Here is an 18,423-nt window from a genome sequence, read left to right as displayed (position 1 = left end):
TGAACGTAAGTAAAACTAAAACACTGGTTTTTGAAATGGAGAAAGAAATGACAGCATGTAATATTTTGATTGGAGGAGAAAAAGTGGAGCAAGTGAAAGAGTTTGTATATCTAGGATCAAAGTTTACATCAGATGGCAAGTATGATAGTGATATTGAAAGGAGAGTGAACGCGGGGAACATGGTGAATGGAGCTTTGCATGCCTTTATGAGCAGTCAGAAACTATCCAAAAAGGCTCGACTGGCTGTGCACAGGGGCGTGTTGGTCCCGACATTAATGTATGGGAGTGAAAGTTGGGTATGGCAAAAGAAGCATGAAAGCAGAATAAATGCAGTGGAAATGAGAGCGTTAAGGAGTATGATGGGTGTGAAATTGAGTGACAGGATAAGGAACAGCGTGATAAGGGAATGTTGTGATGTGAAAGAAGATGTAGTTACAGGAATAGAAAAGGGTATGTTAAGATGGTTCGGTCATGTGGAGAGGATGAATGAAAGCAGGTTGACTAAGCAGATATACAAGGAGAGTGTGGAGGGAAAGGTCGGAGTGGGAAGACCTAGACGAACGTATCTTGATCAAATTAAGGACGTCCTGGTAAAGGGTCAGGTCAAAAGTACCCGAAACCGCCGAGCTTGTATGAAGAGAGTTATGAATGTGGACGAAGCGAAAGAAGTATGCAGAGATCGTGGCAAGTGGAAAGAGGTAGTCTCTGCCTACCCCTCCGGGAAAGAGGCGTGATTTTATGTATGTTATGTATGTATGTAGAAATAGCATCGTTATTCGCCGTCCTTGTCTCACTTACCTGCAAAGCTAGCTGCATCTCTTTCTCGTCGCCCAGTTTGCCCACAAGATTGGAATTCTGATCGGATTCACCATTATGTCCGTTGTTCGTTATTTCTTTACTCTCTCTTCTGGACTCAGAATCTGTTGGTAAAATTATTACTTAGAAACTGTTTGATAATAATTAAGTATCTATACAAAAAAAAATTATAACTGATACATAATTTCAATGAAAATTTTTGAATTACTTCAGCTGTGGGATATAAGAAAAGTTAGTTACTTTTATTTAATTAGGTATTAATATATTAACATGAATTGTGACAGTTGTTTTATTTCATTTGTATTACCTTTTTGATTATTAACATTTTTGTTCGAGTTAATTTCCTTATCTTCCTCGTTTTGTCCGTCTTCGTACATCTCTTGTAACCTACAACACATTTCAACATTATTCATTATGAAAGTTGAATTTTGAAGAAAGCTATTTTTTTTTATTCAGTATTGGATAAGGCGTTTGTCTTCCATCTCACCTGATGGTAAGTGACGATTATTTGATTCCAAATAACTTGGTAAAAAGAAGAAAACTGAGTACTTTTATCAAGATAAGGTCTGGGCGCAAATAACTTTTATAAAATTGCCGCGAACTTAAACCTTGCGAACACATTTATTTTTTTACAAATGGCGGAGGAATCTAACATACGTTTTAGGTTTCAATAAAATTAGACCAGCGGCTCAAAAGTTATCGCGGTACAAACATACATACATGAGTACGCGGTACAAACATACATACATGTACAAAAAATGTGTTTATTGATATTACCAACAACATGATAACTTTTGCAGTCGAAGCCATACAATTACATTTATTTCCATTTATGCCTCCAGAGGCATAATAGTATACAAAACAAAATAAAATTAATTACGTATTTCCGTTTATAAAAGAAACGAAAGTAGAAAGGGAGTGACCAGCGAGATGGCAAGTGACAGAAGTAATTGGAAAAAACCTAACATACTGTGCCGACCCCACGTTAAAAGTGGGAAAAGGTAACGACAATGATTTCGGTTTATACATACAAACATATATGTCAAAAATAATAATGCTTTGTAAGTATGCAGAGATCGTGGCAAGTGGAAAGAGGTAGTCTCTGCCTACCCCTCCGGGAAAGAGGCGTGATTTTATTTATGTATGTATGTAATAATGCTTTATTAATTTTTGACACACCAACAGTATACATACATACATATAGTACATACAAACATACATACATACATATAGTCACGTCTATACCCCTTGCGGGGTAGACAGAGCCAGCAGTCTTGAAAGGCCACGTTCAGCTGTTAGGCTTAATGATAGAATTTCGGTTTATTAAATCAGATATTAGTACCTAAAGTAGTCGTCCCCCTCCACCGTGATGGCTATAGACCGTATGATCTCCATGAGACAGGCGTACGCGACTGATATGCCGTAGCCGTCTTGTATCGTGGGCGCTTCTGAGCGGTCCAACATCTCTATGCTGTAACAATTAAAGATAATTTCTATTTTATTTCCCTCCCACCCTAAAATACAGCTGGTACATCTTATGTTTATTTTCCTCATAGAAAAATATGAGTTTAAAAGCATTTTTTAAGTAGATTGGTGTCAAAACACTTTTGTCTTTAAACACAACTTTATAGGTTAAAAAACAGCTAGATCCGATTTCAAAAAGACAAGCTTTTATTGCTACGTTAAAGGTACATCAATACAAGTTGACTGGAAGAGATTGCTTTAGCGATAAGTCCGCCTTTGTACCTCATTACCTGTGTGTGTGTGTTTTTTTTTCTGTTTTTCTTTTTCTTATGGTGCAATAAATAGTCTATCTATCTATCTATAATGGCTGATATGTAATCGAGAGTTAGAGTAAAAGATAATATTAAGTTTTAGATAAAAGATAGATGAATGAATGCATGAATGAAAGATTCATTTGAAATAACTCAACGTACACAGGCAAACGTACTCAAACATAACATAAAATAAATAAATTAGAACTCAAGACTAAGCAGAAATAATTTGTACATCTGTAGTACATCTGCCGTGTGGTTCCCGGCACTCGAGGAAAAAAGAAAATATGAGGGTTTTTCTCAGAAAACCAGTCAATAGGACAGTTATTAAGTAGATCAGTGTTTCATGACTTATGCTTACTATACAGATTTGGCAGTTCCAGGGTCGAAGGTGACGCAGAGCGGTAACCACACGCCTTTCCAGTAGAACCCTGGTTGTTGAGGGATGCCTGACGCTCCTGGAATAATGAAAATGTGCTTTATATGATTTTCCTCACCATTAGCGCATTTACATACATACATATGGTCACGTCTATATCCCTTGCGGGGTAGACGGAGCCATAGTCTTGAAAAGACTGAATGGTCACGTTCAGCTATTTGGCTTAATGATAGAATTAAGATTAAAATAGTGACAGGTTGCTAACCAATCGCCTAAAAAAGAATCCCAAGTTTGTAAGCCTATTATTTAGTCGCCTTTTACGACATCCATGGGAAAGAGATGGAGTGGTCCTATTCTTTTTTGTATTGGTGCCGGGAACCACACGGCACAATAGCGCATTTAAATTAATTTAACCCAGAAAAACAGTAATTCGAAGTTGTCCAGAACATGGCTGGTTTACATATAATAATCATTATCATCTTATATATTAAATTCTCGTGTCACAATGTTCGTTCCCGTACTCCTCCGAAACGGCTTGACCGATTCTTATGAAATTTTGTGAGCATATTAAGTAGGTAGTAGGATAATGGTTGTCCAAACTTAACATTTTTTTAAACTAAAAATTACTTAAATCAATAATTATTTATATGGTAAAACAACGTTTGCCGGGACAGCTAGTAAACATATAAAATAACGACACGAAAGCGGGATAATCCTATACGGCGGTCATGTGCCAATGAATCTTTCTGAATTATATTACATACATTAGTTTTAGCGCTAACCGATGCTATAACATTAAAGTATAACATCGTCAGGAAAGCTCCCACTCCCACATTATATCATGGTTACACATTGTGTAACCATGATATAATAATGTGGGTTAGGTTCCCCTGCAAAGGTTGCGGATGTCAGATGAGAGTCGCTTCATGTAAAAACCTGACTTACCTAATCTAGGATCATGATCACAAGCCGCACTCCCCAGGGTTCCTCACCAGAGACGTGACGATGAAACCGGGACTAACACCGTGGAGAAGAAAAAGTAGAACATCTCTAATTGCTAATCTATTCAATTCCATTTGCGTCATCACGTCACAAAAACATTAGCAACCTGGCTTGAAGATGCATCAAATAGCACACAAACCAGGAAGCTAAAGAAAAATCCATTTAACTCAAAGGAAAAACAAACCTAAAGTGAAACAAATAAAATAAATTAAAAAAAAATCTATTCAATTTAGTAAAAAAAACCATAAAGAATCCAGATGGTCATGAAGTTCATACTGACATTGAAATACCTGAATCAAAATGTATAAAATTTTAATATTAGTTGTGATAATGTTTGTGCCTTATTTAACGGCTTACGCGATGGAACTGCGTGATTTCGAAGAAGATGAGGAAAGTACGTTTGTTCATATGGCCTTTGAACTAAGCGGCGAACTGTGTGTAATTACAAATATGTCTGTTTTCTCATAAACATGAGAAACAGTCCTATTCATACTTGAACAAGTATGAATGGGTCTGTTGGAGTGGGAATGCCTAGACGAACGTCTAGTCAAGAGTACCCGAAACCGCCGAGCTTGCATGAAGAGAGTTATGAATGTGGATGAAGCGAATGAAGTATGCAGGGAAGGATGTGGTCTTTGCCTACCCCTCCGGGAAAGAGGCGTGATTTATGTATGTATGTTTTTTATGTTTATTTGACGGCCTCGGTGGCTCAGCGGTAGTGTAGCTTGTCTGCGTCAACCGGAGGTCCCGGGTTCAGATCCCGACCAGGACATGATGAGAAACGAACTTTTTCTGATTGGCCTGGGTCATGGATGTTTATCTATATAAGTATTTTATCGTTTATTGTATCGTTGGTTTAGTTAATCATTATTATTATTATCACAGTTATTGGAAAGATAACAAACCCGCTGTACGCGAAGATTAAGATCAGATGTGTTTAAAGCTACGCGTAATTCAATTTTTTTTGGCATAGCATCAATCAAGTAAAATTTAAAAAGCATATGAATCAAGTAATTTTTTTTTTTTTTATTTAATTATGAAACCCCATATAAACTAAGTTATTTTTTTATTTGTTTTTAGTTTCTAATGATTAAAACCCTGTTTTCTCGTAGTTGACAACACCGAGAAACAGATATTGGAAGCCCAGCAGATCCGTTGCACGCGAAGGTTTAGCCCGGGCGTATGTATGGAAGAGGTGAAGCCGGTATGGACATACAATTTCCAATTGCAGAATTGCACGTGAGTATTAAATAGTCATAACCATCATAATACTTGTATAATGTATATATTATATACAAGTACATACATACATATATAAAAGTCACGTCTATATTCGAGGTTATTTTCACAGCGGGGTAGACAGAGCCAACTTTCTTGAAAATTCTGTAAGGTCACGTTCTGCTGCATGGCAAAAATTGAATACTTTTTTATGTATTTAAAGTATCATTTTCATTATAATCGGCATACCCATAGAAAACAATGACGATATACGCGCTATGATGGCCCGAGTATACAGAAGTAACACTAGATTGAATTCTCAGTCAGTACTGAAGTCACATAAAGTTTTTTGCTGAAATTTGACAAAGTGTGTAAAGAAATCTATTAATATTTTTTATAAATACCCACACCGTCGAAGCTCCGGGCACAAGTTACTTAGCCCAGAGAAACATCACTTTGTTTGACAATGTCACAAGCCCGTTTGATAGTTAGATAAATATTTACATACATACATACACATAAATCACCCCTCTTTCCCGGAGGGGTAGGCAGAGACCACATCTTTCCACTAGCCACGATCCTTGCATACTTTATTCGCTTCATCTACATTCAACTCTCCTCATGCAAGCTCGCCGGTTTCGGGTACTTTCGACCTGACCTTTTGCTAGAACGCCTCCTAGATCAAGGTACGTTCGTCTAGGCCTTCCCACTCCAACAGTCCCATTCACACTTGCTTTGTATATTTGCAAAGGCAACCAGTAAAATACCTTAACAATTGTTGAACCTGTTTTGTTTACAGCGAGAGGTTAGGCTGCAGACAGCCATCCTTGACCAACCGATTCCTGAGCTACCGCCAATGCATGTTCAGCTGCCAATCCCTGGTTCAGATCTACAACCACATACTGTCACAGCAGTCTGAACTCAACGAGACGCAGTGGGTGAGCCCGCAAAGAGGTCAGTTTGTTGATGAGCAGCCGCTTGAACCAGGATGTGAATGGTCAGCTCCCGGTTCCTGGTTCATATCTACAACCACATACTGTCACAGCAGTCAGAGCTCAACGAGACGCAATGACTGAGCCCGCAAAGAGGTCAGTTTGTTGGTGAGAAACCCGGCTGTGTCTGGTCAGCTCCCGGTACCTGGTTCAGATCTACAACCACATACTGTCACAGCAGTCAGAGCTCAACGAGACGCAATGACTGAGCCCGCAAAAAGGTCAATCTGTTGGTAAGGAACCCGGCTGTGACTGGTCAGCTCCCGGTTCCTGGTTCAGATCTACAACCACATACTGTCACAGCAGTCAGAGCTCAACGAGACGCAGTGGCTGAGCCCGCAAAGAGGTCAGTTTGTTGATGAGCAGCCGCTTGAACCAGGATGTGAATGGTCAGGTGGCGGTTCTTGGTTCAGATCTACAACCACATACTCTCACAGCAGTCTGAACTCAACGAGACGCAGTGGATGAGCCCGCAAAGAAGTCAGTTTGTTGATGAGCAGCCGCTTGAACCAGGATGTGTTTGGTCAGGTGGCGGTCCCTGGTTCAGATCTACAACCACATACTGTCACAGCAGTCGGAGCTCAACGAGACGCAGTGGCTGAGCCCGCAAAGAGGTCAGTGTGTTGATGAGCAGCCGCTCAAACTAAGCTATGTATGGTCTTCGCCCGGTCCCTGGTTCAGATCTACAATGACATCCAATCACAGCAGTGGATGAGCCTACAAAGAGGCCAGTTTATTGGACTGATAGAGTAGAATATCACAATCTCTCTCTGATTGTTGGGCGTGAAATTGCGTCCCCTACCGCCAGGCTACAGGACCCAGTTCTAACTTTCCAACTTGTCTTTCTCCACATTGTCCGGTCTTCGGTATCCTAAGTTTATCCTAAGCGTTAGCTATCTTTCATAATTCTAAGTCATTTGCGACGTCTACCCATGCCTGAACTTCTTTCTTCTTGGGGGAGCGTAAGCAGCATTTTTTCTTTCTTTGCGTTTGTGGGTAACTGTGTGCTTGTATTTATTATAGTTATATTTAAAACAGAACCACTCCATATGTTTCCCATGGATGCCGCAAAAGGCGACTAAGAGATAGGCTGACAAAAATTGAGATTCTTCTTTTAGGGGATGGGCAACCTATCATCATTTGAATGTCAATTACAACATTGAGCCAAAAAGCTGAACGAGCCCTTTCGGTCTGTTTAAGACTGTTAGCTCTGTCTACTCCGATAAAGACGTGATTATACGTATGTATGAATGAAATCAATATAATATATTCCAGCCTCATTACGCAAGAGCCTGGAAACGACCATCCCTGATACAACAACGGAAGACGACACCGGTACCTACGAACCACCCGAGCCTTACGTGGCCAGCTCCATGGGCCGCGAGGACCCTGACACCTTCGAGCTGGAGGAGCTCATGCCGCCAGACCTGGACCGTCGCCCCCCAGACTTCTTCAAATACGATCCAGTGCATTACCCTCAACTGTTCTAAAGACTTCAGAAGGCCTAGACGAACGTACCTTGATCAAATTGGAGACGTTCTGGCAAAAGATCAGGTCACGAGTACCCGAAACCTATGAGCTTGCATGAGGATAATGATGAATGTGGATGAAGCGAAAGAAGTATGCACGGTTCGTGGCAAGTGAAAAGGTGTAGTCTGCCTACCCCTCCGGGAAAGAGGTGTGATTTATGTATGTATGTTTGAATATTCTGATGACCAATATGGTAGATAACTTGACAGTTTTCGACAAGACCATCGTCAGAAGCTCCCATAATTTTGCAATGAACTAAACTTTATGATCGCACCACTTTCCCAGAGACTATTTATACCTGGTCTATCAATAAAACATCTTCGATTTGATCAAGAAACTATGGATTTAAAGCCCAAAAGACAACGACCCTACAAAGACTTTGTATAAACAGACAGTTGACATCCAACTTTAAGAACTTTGATTAAGATAATCATTCATTCAAATTATCACGTTTATATCCCTGACAGAGCCAGCCGCCTTGAATGACTGATAGGCCACGTTCAGCTGTTAGGCTTAACGATAGAATTTAAATTCAAATAGTGACAGGTCGCTAGCCCATCGCTTACAAGAAGAATCCCAAGTTCATTAGCTTATCCCTTAGTCGCCTTTTACGACATCCATGGGAAAGTGATCGAATGGTCCTTGGAAAATGGTACAGGAGTTCTTTAGTGCCAAAAACCACACGGCACAATACTGAACAAAAAGCCTAGAAACTATTATCCACGTTGATAAAAGAAGACACTCTCTCTTTTACCAGCCTCCAGCATCTACATATTTACAGGTTTAACCAGCGCCATCTGTGGAACTGTAATTTAACTGACTTACCAGCTGGAGTGTTGACTTGAGATGCCACGAACAAGCTTTGTACATAAGCCCCCAATGCGTTCACTATGTCTTGAAATATGTTGGTGGCATGAGGCTTCATGTCATAACATTCGCAGAATGCCTTCAGTAAATCTGGGGGTTAAAAAAAGATTTTATTATAGGAAAATTATTAAAAATAATTGTTGTGTTCAGTAGTGTATTGTTAATTGAAATACATATCTGAAACTTATCTTTTGATTCATTTTTATATAGAGAAAAGAGGAAAGGATTCTTCTTTAGGCAATGGACTAGCAACCTATCGCTATTTGAATCTCAATTCAAACATTAAGCCAAATAGCTGAGCGTGGCCTATCAATCGTTTCAAGACTGTTGGCGCTGTCTACCCCACAAGGGATATAGACGTGACCATATGTATGTACTATATGTATGTATGTATACTGTTGGTGTGTCAAAAATAAATAAAGCATTACTTATAAGTTTTGTGCTAAAACTACTCTATACTCACTAGGTTGTATAGTCATTTTGTGTAGAACTTCGAGTGCCAGCGCACGTTGCCATAAAGGTTTGTCTGGATCCAGGAACTTTATCGTTAGCGACAGGAATATTTCGCACTCGGTCACCTGTGAACAAACAAAAAAAAATAGTTTTTATAGTCTTCATATGGGATAGGCTTTATAAGTAAAAAAAAAACCTATAGAAGTAGGTATATTCCTCATTTCCATGTCACGCTTCGGAACAAAGTGAAGGCACGACATATCTCTGTCATCACCAGAGCTCGGAATAGGTAGATTGATTTTATGTACTTGCATCATGAATTACCATAGAAAGCATAACATGGAATATGCCTCTTTTCCGGTATTCCATTTCAGTACTTACACTTACAGTAAACTACATTGTCCGCGGGTAACATAGGACTACAATTTACGTGAACGAAGTCGGGGGAAAACAACTACCACTAAAACATTCTTCATCCCACTTGTAAAAATTTCTGGAAAAAATCTTAATAATTTACAAATCCCGCAATCCCGGACGGAGGCATGTCCATATTAATATATACGTTTCAGTTCATTGACCCCAATTCAATCTACCTATTTTTTTAATTTTTTTTCTACTAAGATTTTACTGTTGGTATGAATTTTCCAAATTTAGTTTTGCTATAAATTGTGAACAAAATGTAGCGTTGATGGGTATCTAATCTACCTATTCCGATCTTCAGTCATCACAAATGGCGGGCGGGTGGTACTAACCAGTAGATGGTGGTACTGGTGCACCAGCACGCAGACGAGCCTCAGCAGCCGCATGGTGACGGGGAAGTGCGGGCGCTCCGCCGCGGCGGGGGAGCCCGGGGCTGCGCTGGCGCCCGGGATGTGGAGGGAGGTGAACGCCGCCCTGACAGTTGTTAAAAAAAACATCAAGATTCAAGTTTATTTATTTGTAAAACTTGTTACATTACATACATATAAATGGGTACATACATGTATTGCAGATGAAGAAGCATATTGTTGTGACATCTTAAATCTCTTTGAATCTTGGACGTGCATGCATACTTATAATCACGTCTATATCCCTTGCGGGGTAGACGGAGTTAACAGTCTTGAAAAGACTGATAGGACATGTTCTACACAGCAAGGGATATAGCCGTGACTGTATGAATTTATGTGTGTGGTTTATGAAAATAGAATATAATATTGAATGGTTGCTATAAATTATAAATAACCTGGGACTTAAGCAAACTTCAAACAACTATAAAATAAATTAATTTATTTTTTTATATAATATCCGTACCCCTCCGATCTGTACTCCATCTTTTCTTTTTTGTTTGTTATATCTTTATTGCATAGAAATTTAATTTCGTACTTGTCATAATTGGAGCGAGACAAAAGAAAACAGAAAATACCTGTCCCTTTCTAATTGTCCCGAATTGAACGAAAAAAGATCATTTGAAAGATATTTTCTTTTTTCATTCTATCATGTGAAATGTGTGTTAATTTTCAATATTTCTCGTCGTATCTACTAAACCAGGCTATATGATTTTTTTTCTTACGTAATAACCTGAATAGTACCTAGTAATAGTAAATTGCATGATACACGGGCGAAACCTATTAGCACATACACAATTCTCGAAGAAATAAAACACTTACCTGTATTTCACATTTGGCGAAAACAGTCTTATTATGAGAGCACAAACATGCTCCTTGAGCAGGAATTTAAATTCTGGTATCTGAAACAATAATAAAGTCATTAAATAAAATAAAAACTGCGACGTGGGAACCACACGGCACTAATAAAAAAAAAGAATAGGACCACTCCATCTCGTTCCCATGGATGTCGTAAAAGTCGACTAAGGGATAGGCTTATAAACTTGGGATTCTTCTTTTAGGCGATGGGCTAGCAACCTATAACTATGTGAACTTCAATTCTATCATGAAGCCAAACAGCTGAACGTGGCGGGCGCATCAGTCTTTTCAAGACTAAAATCAAAAACATTTCAACGATATTATTTTTTGTTATAACTACACGTTCGCGGCGAACTTAGACCTCGCGAACACTTAATTTTTTTTACAAAATCGTGAATATCTCAAAATCTATTAAACCTATTTTGATGACCCACGAATTTAACAATTTGAAAGATCCTACATACATTTCAAATTTCGTCAAAATCAGACTAACGGCTCGAAAGCTACATTACTACGGAGTAGCCGAAGTACAGTGGGCTCAGAAGGTAGCTGTGCCACCTCGCCTTGATCAGTGTACTTAATATGATCCAGGCATCTCCTGAGCCGTGTGTACTGCTTTCATACAAAAAATATGTATTTTTAAAGTTGATTTCGGCCTTTCTCTGATTCTATCATTAAGCCATATAGCTGAGCGTGACCTCTCAGTACTGTTGGCTCTGTCTACCTCACAAGGGATATAGACGTGACCATATGTATGTATATTGATTTTGGCCAAATTAATAAACAGACTACAGTTTCAAGGGTAAAATTTGCAGTATTGACCTTAAAGAACACAGGAGAGAAGTCAGTGAGAACCGTGTCCAGTAACTCCAGGCCGAAGGTCTTGGGCACGTCGGATATGCCCGCCAGCCAGTGCGCCGCGTCGCCATTAATCAGCTGGATTATATCCTGGGGAAGTAAATTATATGTTCTTAATTATGATTTCCCCGCATGTATGATGAATAGTTATTTTGGACATCATTGAAGCCCTCAAGGATGAATAATTTTCCCTGTATTTTTTCACATGATCCATTATTTCTTCGCTCCTAATAGTTGCAACGTCATGTTATATAGCCTAAAGCCTTCCTCGATAAATGGTCTATTCAACACAAAAATATTTTTTACAATTTGAACCATTAGTTCCTGTGATTAGCGTGTTCAAACAAACAAACAAACTCTTCAGCTTTATAATACCTCTTAGTATAGATATCAAAGGTAAGCTAAAGGGTTAGGTCAAAAGTACCCGAAACCGCCGAGCTTGCATGAAGAGAGTTATGAATGTGGAAGTATGCAGAGATCGTGGCAAGTGGAAAGAGGTAGTCTCTGCCTACCCCTCCGGGAAAGAGGCGTGTTTTATGTATGTAGTATAGATATCATACCTGTAAAATGAGATAAGCATCAACGGCACAGGGCTTCATATCTTTTGGCGCTTTGCTGTTCGTCTGCGGCCTCACATCAGCCGGGTTCACTTTCAATGTGCCTGGAAACATGTTTTACACAAATTAACCATATCTTTAGGATTCTACACTAAAACGGTATCATGCCATAACCGGCTTGGTTCATTTTTTAGGATTCTATACCAAAAAGTAACCGGTTACACAATCAGTCTTCTGAATGTGCAGAGATCTCCTCAAGATATTTCACATTTGTTAGCAATCACACGTTACATACTTCTTCCTCCTAACTTTTGTCATGGTTGCATCCTCACCACTCTGGAGAGGAGCCCGGGGTATGACGTTGACCATGGATCCTAGATTGGGTGAGTTAGGTTTTTATAGGAAGCGACTCCCGTCTAACCTCCAATAAATTAAAAGATGAATGATAATAAGCTGGGTTGGTACGGACATATCATGAGAAGAGACTCCACAGATGTGTTTTTTTTTTATAAATCAAATTACAAACGGCCTCTGTTAAAGCTCTCACGAACACGCCTCCGTTGACGGCACCATGCGCATGCGCATCACCAAGGTTCACGACAAAACAATGATTATAAGAGAGAACCCACCATCGGCCTCTGCCAAAGCCCTCTCGAACACAAGAGCGACCAATTGCCTGACAGTCGCGGCGGCCGCGTGGCTCGTGCTGACGTCACGCGTCTCCGTAGTAGGCACCATGCGCATGCACATCACCATTGTCTGCAAAAGCAAGTCAATATCAAGTTAGTTTTCTTAGAAGTACACATTTTCAGAATAATTTACAGAAACATCAATCATTATCAGATTCTTAACAGATTTCATTTACTCCTAGTATTTTAAGTTTGCAAACAACTTAAACAATAAGCTTTTGAAAAAAATTAGAAACGGCGAGAGATTTTCGGGTAAGTTGACGAAATAAATAAGTGTCATTCCCACAGATATAGATAACCATCTTTTCTAAGCATGTTGACTCAGACCATATTAAAGCTTGATATCCATTAAAACTTACTAATAAATCATAAACTACAGCCAATCATCTCTCAAAGGAGTAATATCTCAGGTATGTCTGACATAGAGTGTACCATCAACAGTTCTCTTTATCTCACCCTAGCGAGCGTGTCTCCATGCACCAGGTCGGAGGTAGTCATCAGCAGAGCGGCAGTCTGCAGCAGTTTCAGCTCTAGCAGCCCTGCCTGCCCCAGGTTGTAGAGGCAGTCCACTACATGCCGGGCACCCTTAGCGTCTATGCCTTGCTGGGCTATAAGCCGCTGGATGGTACCCAGGCAAAACTGAAAGTTGAAACAAATTATATTGGGTTTGGTTATTATTATATACTTTAAACACACTAGCAGCTCATTAAGCTGATGCGTGTGAGTTTTGATGCTTGGAGATTTTTAAAGTTTGTCATGTTAGATTTTTGGTTCCTAAGCAAATAAGACAAACTAAAGTATGTTGGTTAAAGAAATTTTCTGTCACAATGCAAATATATCATAAAACTACGTACATACATATAATCAGGTCTATATCCCTTGCGGGGTAGACAGAGTCATTAGTCTTGAAAATACTGTTAGGCTACATTCAGCTGTTTGGCTTACTGATAGAATTGAAATTCATATAAAGTGACAGGTTGCTAGCCTGTCATGTAAAAGAAGAAACCCAAGTTTATCAGCTTATCCCCAAGTCACCATTTATGACATCCATGGGAAAGAGATGGTCCTATAATTTTTTCTATTGATGCCGGGAACCACACAGCACTATTATAAAACTAGCTTTTGCATAGGGCTTCTCTCCTATGGTAACTTCCTAAAAAGTAGCCTATGATACTACTTAAGGTCTAATTTATCTTGGTGCCAAATTTTGTCAAAATCATTCCTATAGTACATTTAAATAAAAGTTGAGTATATTTAAATAAAAATATAAATTCTTTTCTCAAATATAAATATGAATTTTATACCAAAACAGTTTAAGTCTTACCTTTATAATTTTCAAGTCCTTAGATTCGCACCCCTGAACTAAAGGATACAGGATCTGGTTGACCACGCCGTAGAGGGATGCCTGCGGGTTGTTGGAGGCAAGAGCCAATTTCTCTATTGCTTCATCACATGCCTAGAAACAAGTATGATTAATCAGAAATAATATATAAATACAGATAGATTGCTTTAGCGATAAGTCCGCCTTTGTACCATCTATATCTGCTTTGTGTTGTTTTGTATGTTTTACTCTTATGTTGCAATAAAGAGTTTTATCCATCTATCTATAGTCTGATAAAGCAGGGGTAGTCACTTTTTACTGCCCAGATGTGTTATTTAATTTATTTTGGACACTAACATCTATGTTAGTGACATTAATAATCTTATAACTAAAAAAAACTGTTGTCCAGTTTCCAATTCTAATAAAGTTTATTGAAAAAAATAAACCATAAATACCAAAGTCCCACCCTGAGTCTGATATCTATTAAGAATTTTTATTTAATGAACTTACATTAGTTTTTATACATACTTATACCATGTTAAAATCAATTTCCAGGGAACAATACTGTCTACCAATTAACTTCTACTTAGTTCTTATTTTGAATCTTCAAGATGCGTAACACAACTTTATTTACAAGTCACGTTTTCTCGATTAGGCATTGTGTTATGTTACTTTGTGTAACTATTCTGAGTCAACAGCAAAATATTACATTTTTTTCACTAATGATAATACAGGTGACATGGTCTACTTTTGGTTGCTGGAATATCTCGCCAGAAAAAGTTTGATGATTCTTATTTTAAAAGATATTGTGTCAAAAATTATTAGTTACATTATGTATTATTTATTTATTACAAGGTGATGAATAGGAGTAGAGGTAGACTTGACAAGATATAACTATTTGCTATATTTTGTTGTCATTACATAGCTCCTATATATTGAAAAGCCGACAAGCAACACAAAATAATACTCAAAATATCATTGTAAGAATTACTTCTCTTATCTGAGGATATTTCTTCTTGGTCTCCAGGCTCAAAGTCTTGAAGTCATTTTGCAGGACTTCCATGAACTTCTTCGTGGAGTCATCGCCGGTCACCGCACTGACGAATGCCATGTTATTGCTTGCTATATGCCAATTAATTATTCATTTCATTTCTTCAATAAGAAATTACAAAATATTAAAAATATGCCATGTACACAATCGACATCACAATATTTCTGTTTAGAAATCAACTTTGACATATGGTGATGATGACATTACCACTACCACATACATCTTTTCAAGAGCGATTGATCACCGATTAAGTACTTACATAGTTTATTTTGCTGGTTGTGATCACGCAGTTGTTTGGTAAAAGTAAATTAATTAAAATGATAAACCAAGTTAGGTATTGTGATACGAAAATACTATTTTGTTAATAAATAAAAGAAATGAAGTCTTCCATTTTAAATACAAAATTCGCAAAATCCTTTACTATTTCTGAACGAATCTACACTTCATTTCACGCTATTCTCTACCTATCTTATTGACAGATGTGATAACGAAAACTTTGTTGTAGCAAAATGCGTTGCGTTAGGCAATTTACAAAGACTTGGGCAAAATACCCGTAACATCATCGCTTTTTTGTGGTATCTCTATACCAAAAGATTAACGTTACAAAATTAGAAAAAATCTTTTATTTTTTTGGGAAACGGAACGTGTTACATTTCCAAGTTGCCATATTGACCAATAGACCACCAATTGGTAGTAATTTTCATTCCTTCCATGAAGTAGTGATGACAGACATTTACTAGACTTAGATGAAGTTTCTATTATCTACATACATACTTAAAATCACGACGCTTACTCGAAGGAATAGACTACTCGTTCCCACTTGCCATGATCCCTACATTTCTCCCCGCCTTTCTTTTTCTTCATCCACATCAGGTTCCTTCTTTATGCGAGCTATTCGATTTAGAATAATCTTAACCTTGTAGCGGAAACGATGATTCGACTCGACCGCCACCAAAGGGAAGATCTTCCGCCAGGCTAGGTGTGATGCCTGGGGAACCGCGGCTCCGACGATGTTGTGTCGGAGGTTGTATATATAGCTCCAATCCGTGAAATCTTTGAAATCGCGTCTTAGATTCTTCGCTGCTATTGGTTGAGCGCGTCAATTTCTTCGCGATGACTGACAGTTGTTGTGTGATTTGATGTTGTGACGAGTGGCGTAGAGATGTCGCCACAACCTTTAGATTCCTTACTGGATCCTTCGCCAGGATATTCCCTATTTTATCAAGGTACATTCTATTTTGGCTTTTGTCTTTAAACATTTCCATTCATACTCTATTTGTGATGGAACCACCAAATCAGGAGTAGGCTACATTTATTCTGGAAATTTCGCAGCCCCGTTTTTTTTTCTTTATGATATGAATGACGTTTTATTCAAATTTATATTTGAATGAACAAAAACTACTACTTTAAACAAAGAAAGAAAAAAAGATGATTACAAACTTAACACTAATTTACAAATTGTACAGTCCCTGCAAAACATCAACTAGGAACATAATTAATTTAAAAATAAACGTAACAAAAAACACGCATAGTAAAAGCGTGACTATTAGGAACTTATAGAAGAAAGCTGATTTATCGGCGAAGGAAGATGACAGACAGCAAACGAGATGAATCATGACCTAGTTTTTACAATAGTAGATTTCATTTACCAGTATAGCAACATCGTTTACTGATTGTGCAGAAGAAAAAACAATGGTGTGATTCCAGATTTTTATTTGTAAGTATTTATAGAATCCAATATCAATTTAGCTAAAGAAACGATTGTGAGGTGATAAAACCTTTCTCCGTCTGGACGTTGCTAATACAGAGGTATAAAACGTGTAGATCACGTCACAAAACCGCTGTGCGATATTGACGACCTGTCATTTCGGATTTTTTTTATTTTATTCAACTTTGAATCAGCTATGCGCCATTTACTGCAATAGATTGATAGTTGTCTGCAGATATTAGCACATCTTTAAATAAGACACGTTTATAAGTAAGTACAATAGCTGGGCGGTTCTGTTCCGGACGTAGCGACGTCTGCGCGATATTCTGCCACCCGCTTTCGCGTTTTTCAGTATAATTTTTACGTGCCGGCACGGAGGTTTTTCGATTGTGTGCTGTATGTGAAGATGAATAATTCGGTGGTGCTTGTGTAGTGCTGTTTGGTGAACTCTTTCTCGAAGGCTGTCGAGGTGCGGTAATAAAACGTCATCGAGTGGCAGTGGTGCAGCTCGCAATACGAGAGCCGCGGTAAACAAAGCAACATGTTTCTTGCATATTTGTAAATAATTGAGCGGTGTAAATGCAATTACTTGACTGTTGTGATAAGCCAGTGTCCTAATGTGTAGGTTTTGCTCATAATTCTTTGCTAAGTTTTGACAGATCATGCCCAGTACAAGCGCTTACAATGAACATGTATTCCACAAACGGCAATATTTATTTTGTTTTCTTTAACAAAATCATATGGATGGAAAAATAAGTTTGCAGAATTATCTGTTATTTCTTATTTCAACACTATGTAGACAAGTTTTGGTCTTCACAAATAGGAAAGTAAGTCCAATTAAAACAAATCTGTTCAATATTAACTATCTGTAAGGGTAAATAATTGCACAAAATTCAATCCAATTCCAAGTTTCACCCATGTAGTTGAAACTGTGGGCAGTTATTATATTAAAAAGATTATATATTTCGTAGACTATGAACATGACAGCTGTTTAGCTATAATTCACTTGTACTCGTACATCACTTTGAGATAAATATCATTGGAAGATTACCATGCAGATAGACGGACAAATATACACTATGTGCCTATAAATAAAAACTTAAATTTCAATATTAAAAGATGTAAAATAAAAATCTGATTGAATATAAAAGTATTATATGAACACTTGGAAGTTTAAGTTTTGTCATGATAATTTATTTTATTGTGATAAAAAAAAGGTTTAAAAATATTATTCACAAGTTCATTTTGGTGCAGTGCACAGCGCTTAGCTTAGTTAAAGTTGAATAGAGTTTTAGTTATAAAAATGGTTTGGTAAAAAAAAAAAGCTTATCATGTGGTTAATACCAAAAATAGAAAGAATCAAATATTATTTTTATAATTAAGATTGTGGTTAACTTTGCGCAAGTCCCTACAATTTTGGGTCAACTTATAGATACTTATATATGTAGTATGTACACAAAAGTATATACAGGAGTATTTAACACAGAAATTGTATTACAACGGTGCTTCTTATAGATATCTTTTC

The 18,423-nt window shown here is 37.9% G+C and overlaps 2 protein-coding genes across 5 annotated transcripts in view; one reads left to right on the top strand and one right to left on the bottom strand.

The window, feature by feature from the left end:
* The window catches only part of LOC106139655 (protein MON2 homolog), a 49,076-nt gene extending 33,719 nt beyond the window's left edge, over nucleotides 1-15,357 (bottom strand). Inside the window, exons 1-14 of the mRNA XM_060951497.1 lie at nucleotides 15,131-15,357; nucleotides 14,143-14,274; nucleotides 13,275-13,457; nucleotides 12,759-12,888; nucleotides 12,133-12,233; nucleotides 11,537-11,662; nucleotides 10,679-10,758; nucleotides 9,785-9,926; nucleotides 9,043-9,157; nucleotides 8,538-8,669; nucleotides 2,953-3,049; nucleotides 2,159-2,287; nucleotides 1,124-1,203; nucleotides 799-920 (exon numbers count right to left, since the gene is read on the bottom strand). Coding sequence (XP_060807480.1) covers nucleotides 799-920; nucleotides 1,124-1,203; nucleotides 2,159-2,287; nucleotides 2,953-3,049; nucleotides 8,538-8,669; nucleotides 9,043-9,157; nucleotides 9,785-9,926; nucleotides 10,679-10,758; nucleotides 11,537-11,662; nucleotides 12,133-12,233; nucleotides 12,759-12,888; nucleotides 13,275-13,457; nucleotides 14,143-14,274; nucleotides 15,131-15,250 — 1,689 coding nt within the window. The 5' untranslated portion in view covers nucleotides 15,251-15,357. The remainder of the gene's footprint in view (nucleotides 1-798; nucleotides 921-1,123; nucleotides 1,204-2,158; nucleotides 2,288-2,952; nucleotides 3,050-8,537; nucleotides 8,670-9,042; nucleotides 9,158-9,784; nucleotides 9,927-10,678; nucleotides 10,759-11,536; nucleotides 11,663-12,132; nucleotides 12,234-12,758; nucleotides 12,889-13,274; nucleotides 13,458-14,142; nucleotides 14,275-15,130) is intronic.
* Nucleotides 15,358-16,830: 1,473 nt separating this feature from the next.
* Nucleotides 16,831-18,423, top strand: part of LOC106139647 (serine/threonine-protein kinase Wnk) — a 59,949-nt gene continuing 58,356 nt past the window's right edge. For 2 of the 4 annotated variants that reach the window (XM_060951586.1, XM_060951585.1), the window contains exon 1: nucleotides 16,965-17,425. The gene's annotated coding sequence lies outside the window, so the exon portion shown is untranslated. Of the gene's footprint in view, nucleotides 16,908-16,964; nucleotides 17,426-18,423 lie in introns of those variants that run through there. The other 2 variants (XM_060951584.1, XM_060951583.1) reach the window with 2 other exon arrangements.

The sequence above is a fragment of the Amyelois transitella genome, chromosome 25, assembly GCF_032362555.1.
Source record: "Amyelois transitella isolate CPQ chromosome 25, ilAmyTran1.1, whole genome shotgun sequence".
Classification (NCBI taxonomy): Eukaryota; Metazoa; Arthropoda; class Insecta; order Lepidoptera; family Pyralidae; genus Amyelois; species Amyelois transitella.
The sequence above is the reverse complement of the archived record's forward strand: the minus strand, read 5'-3'. Positions and strand labels throughout refer to the sequence as shown.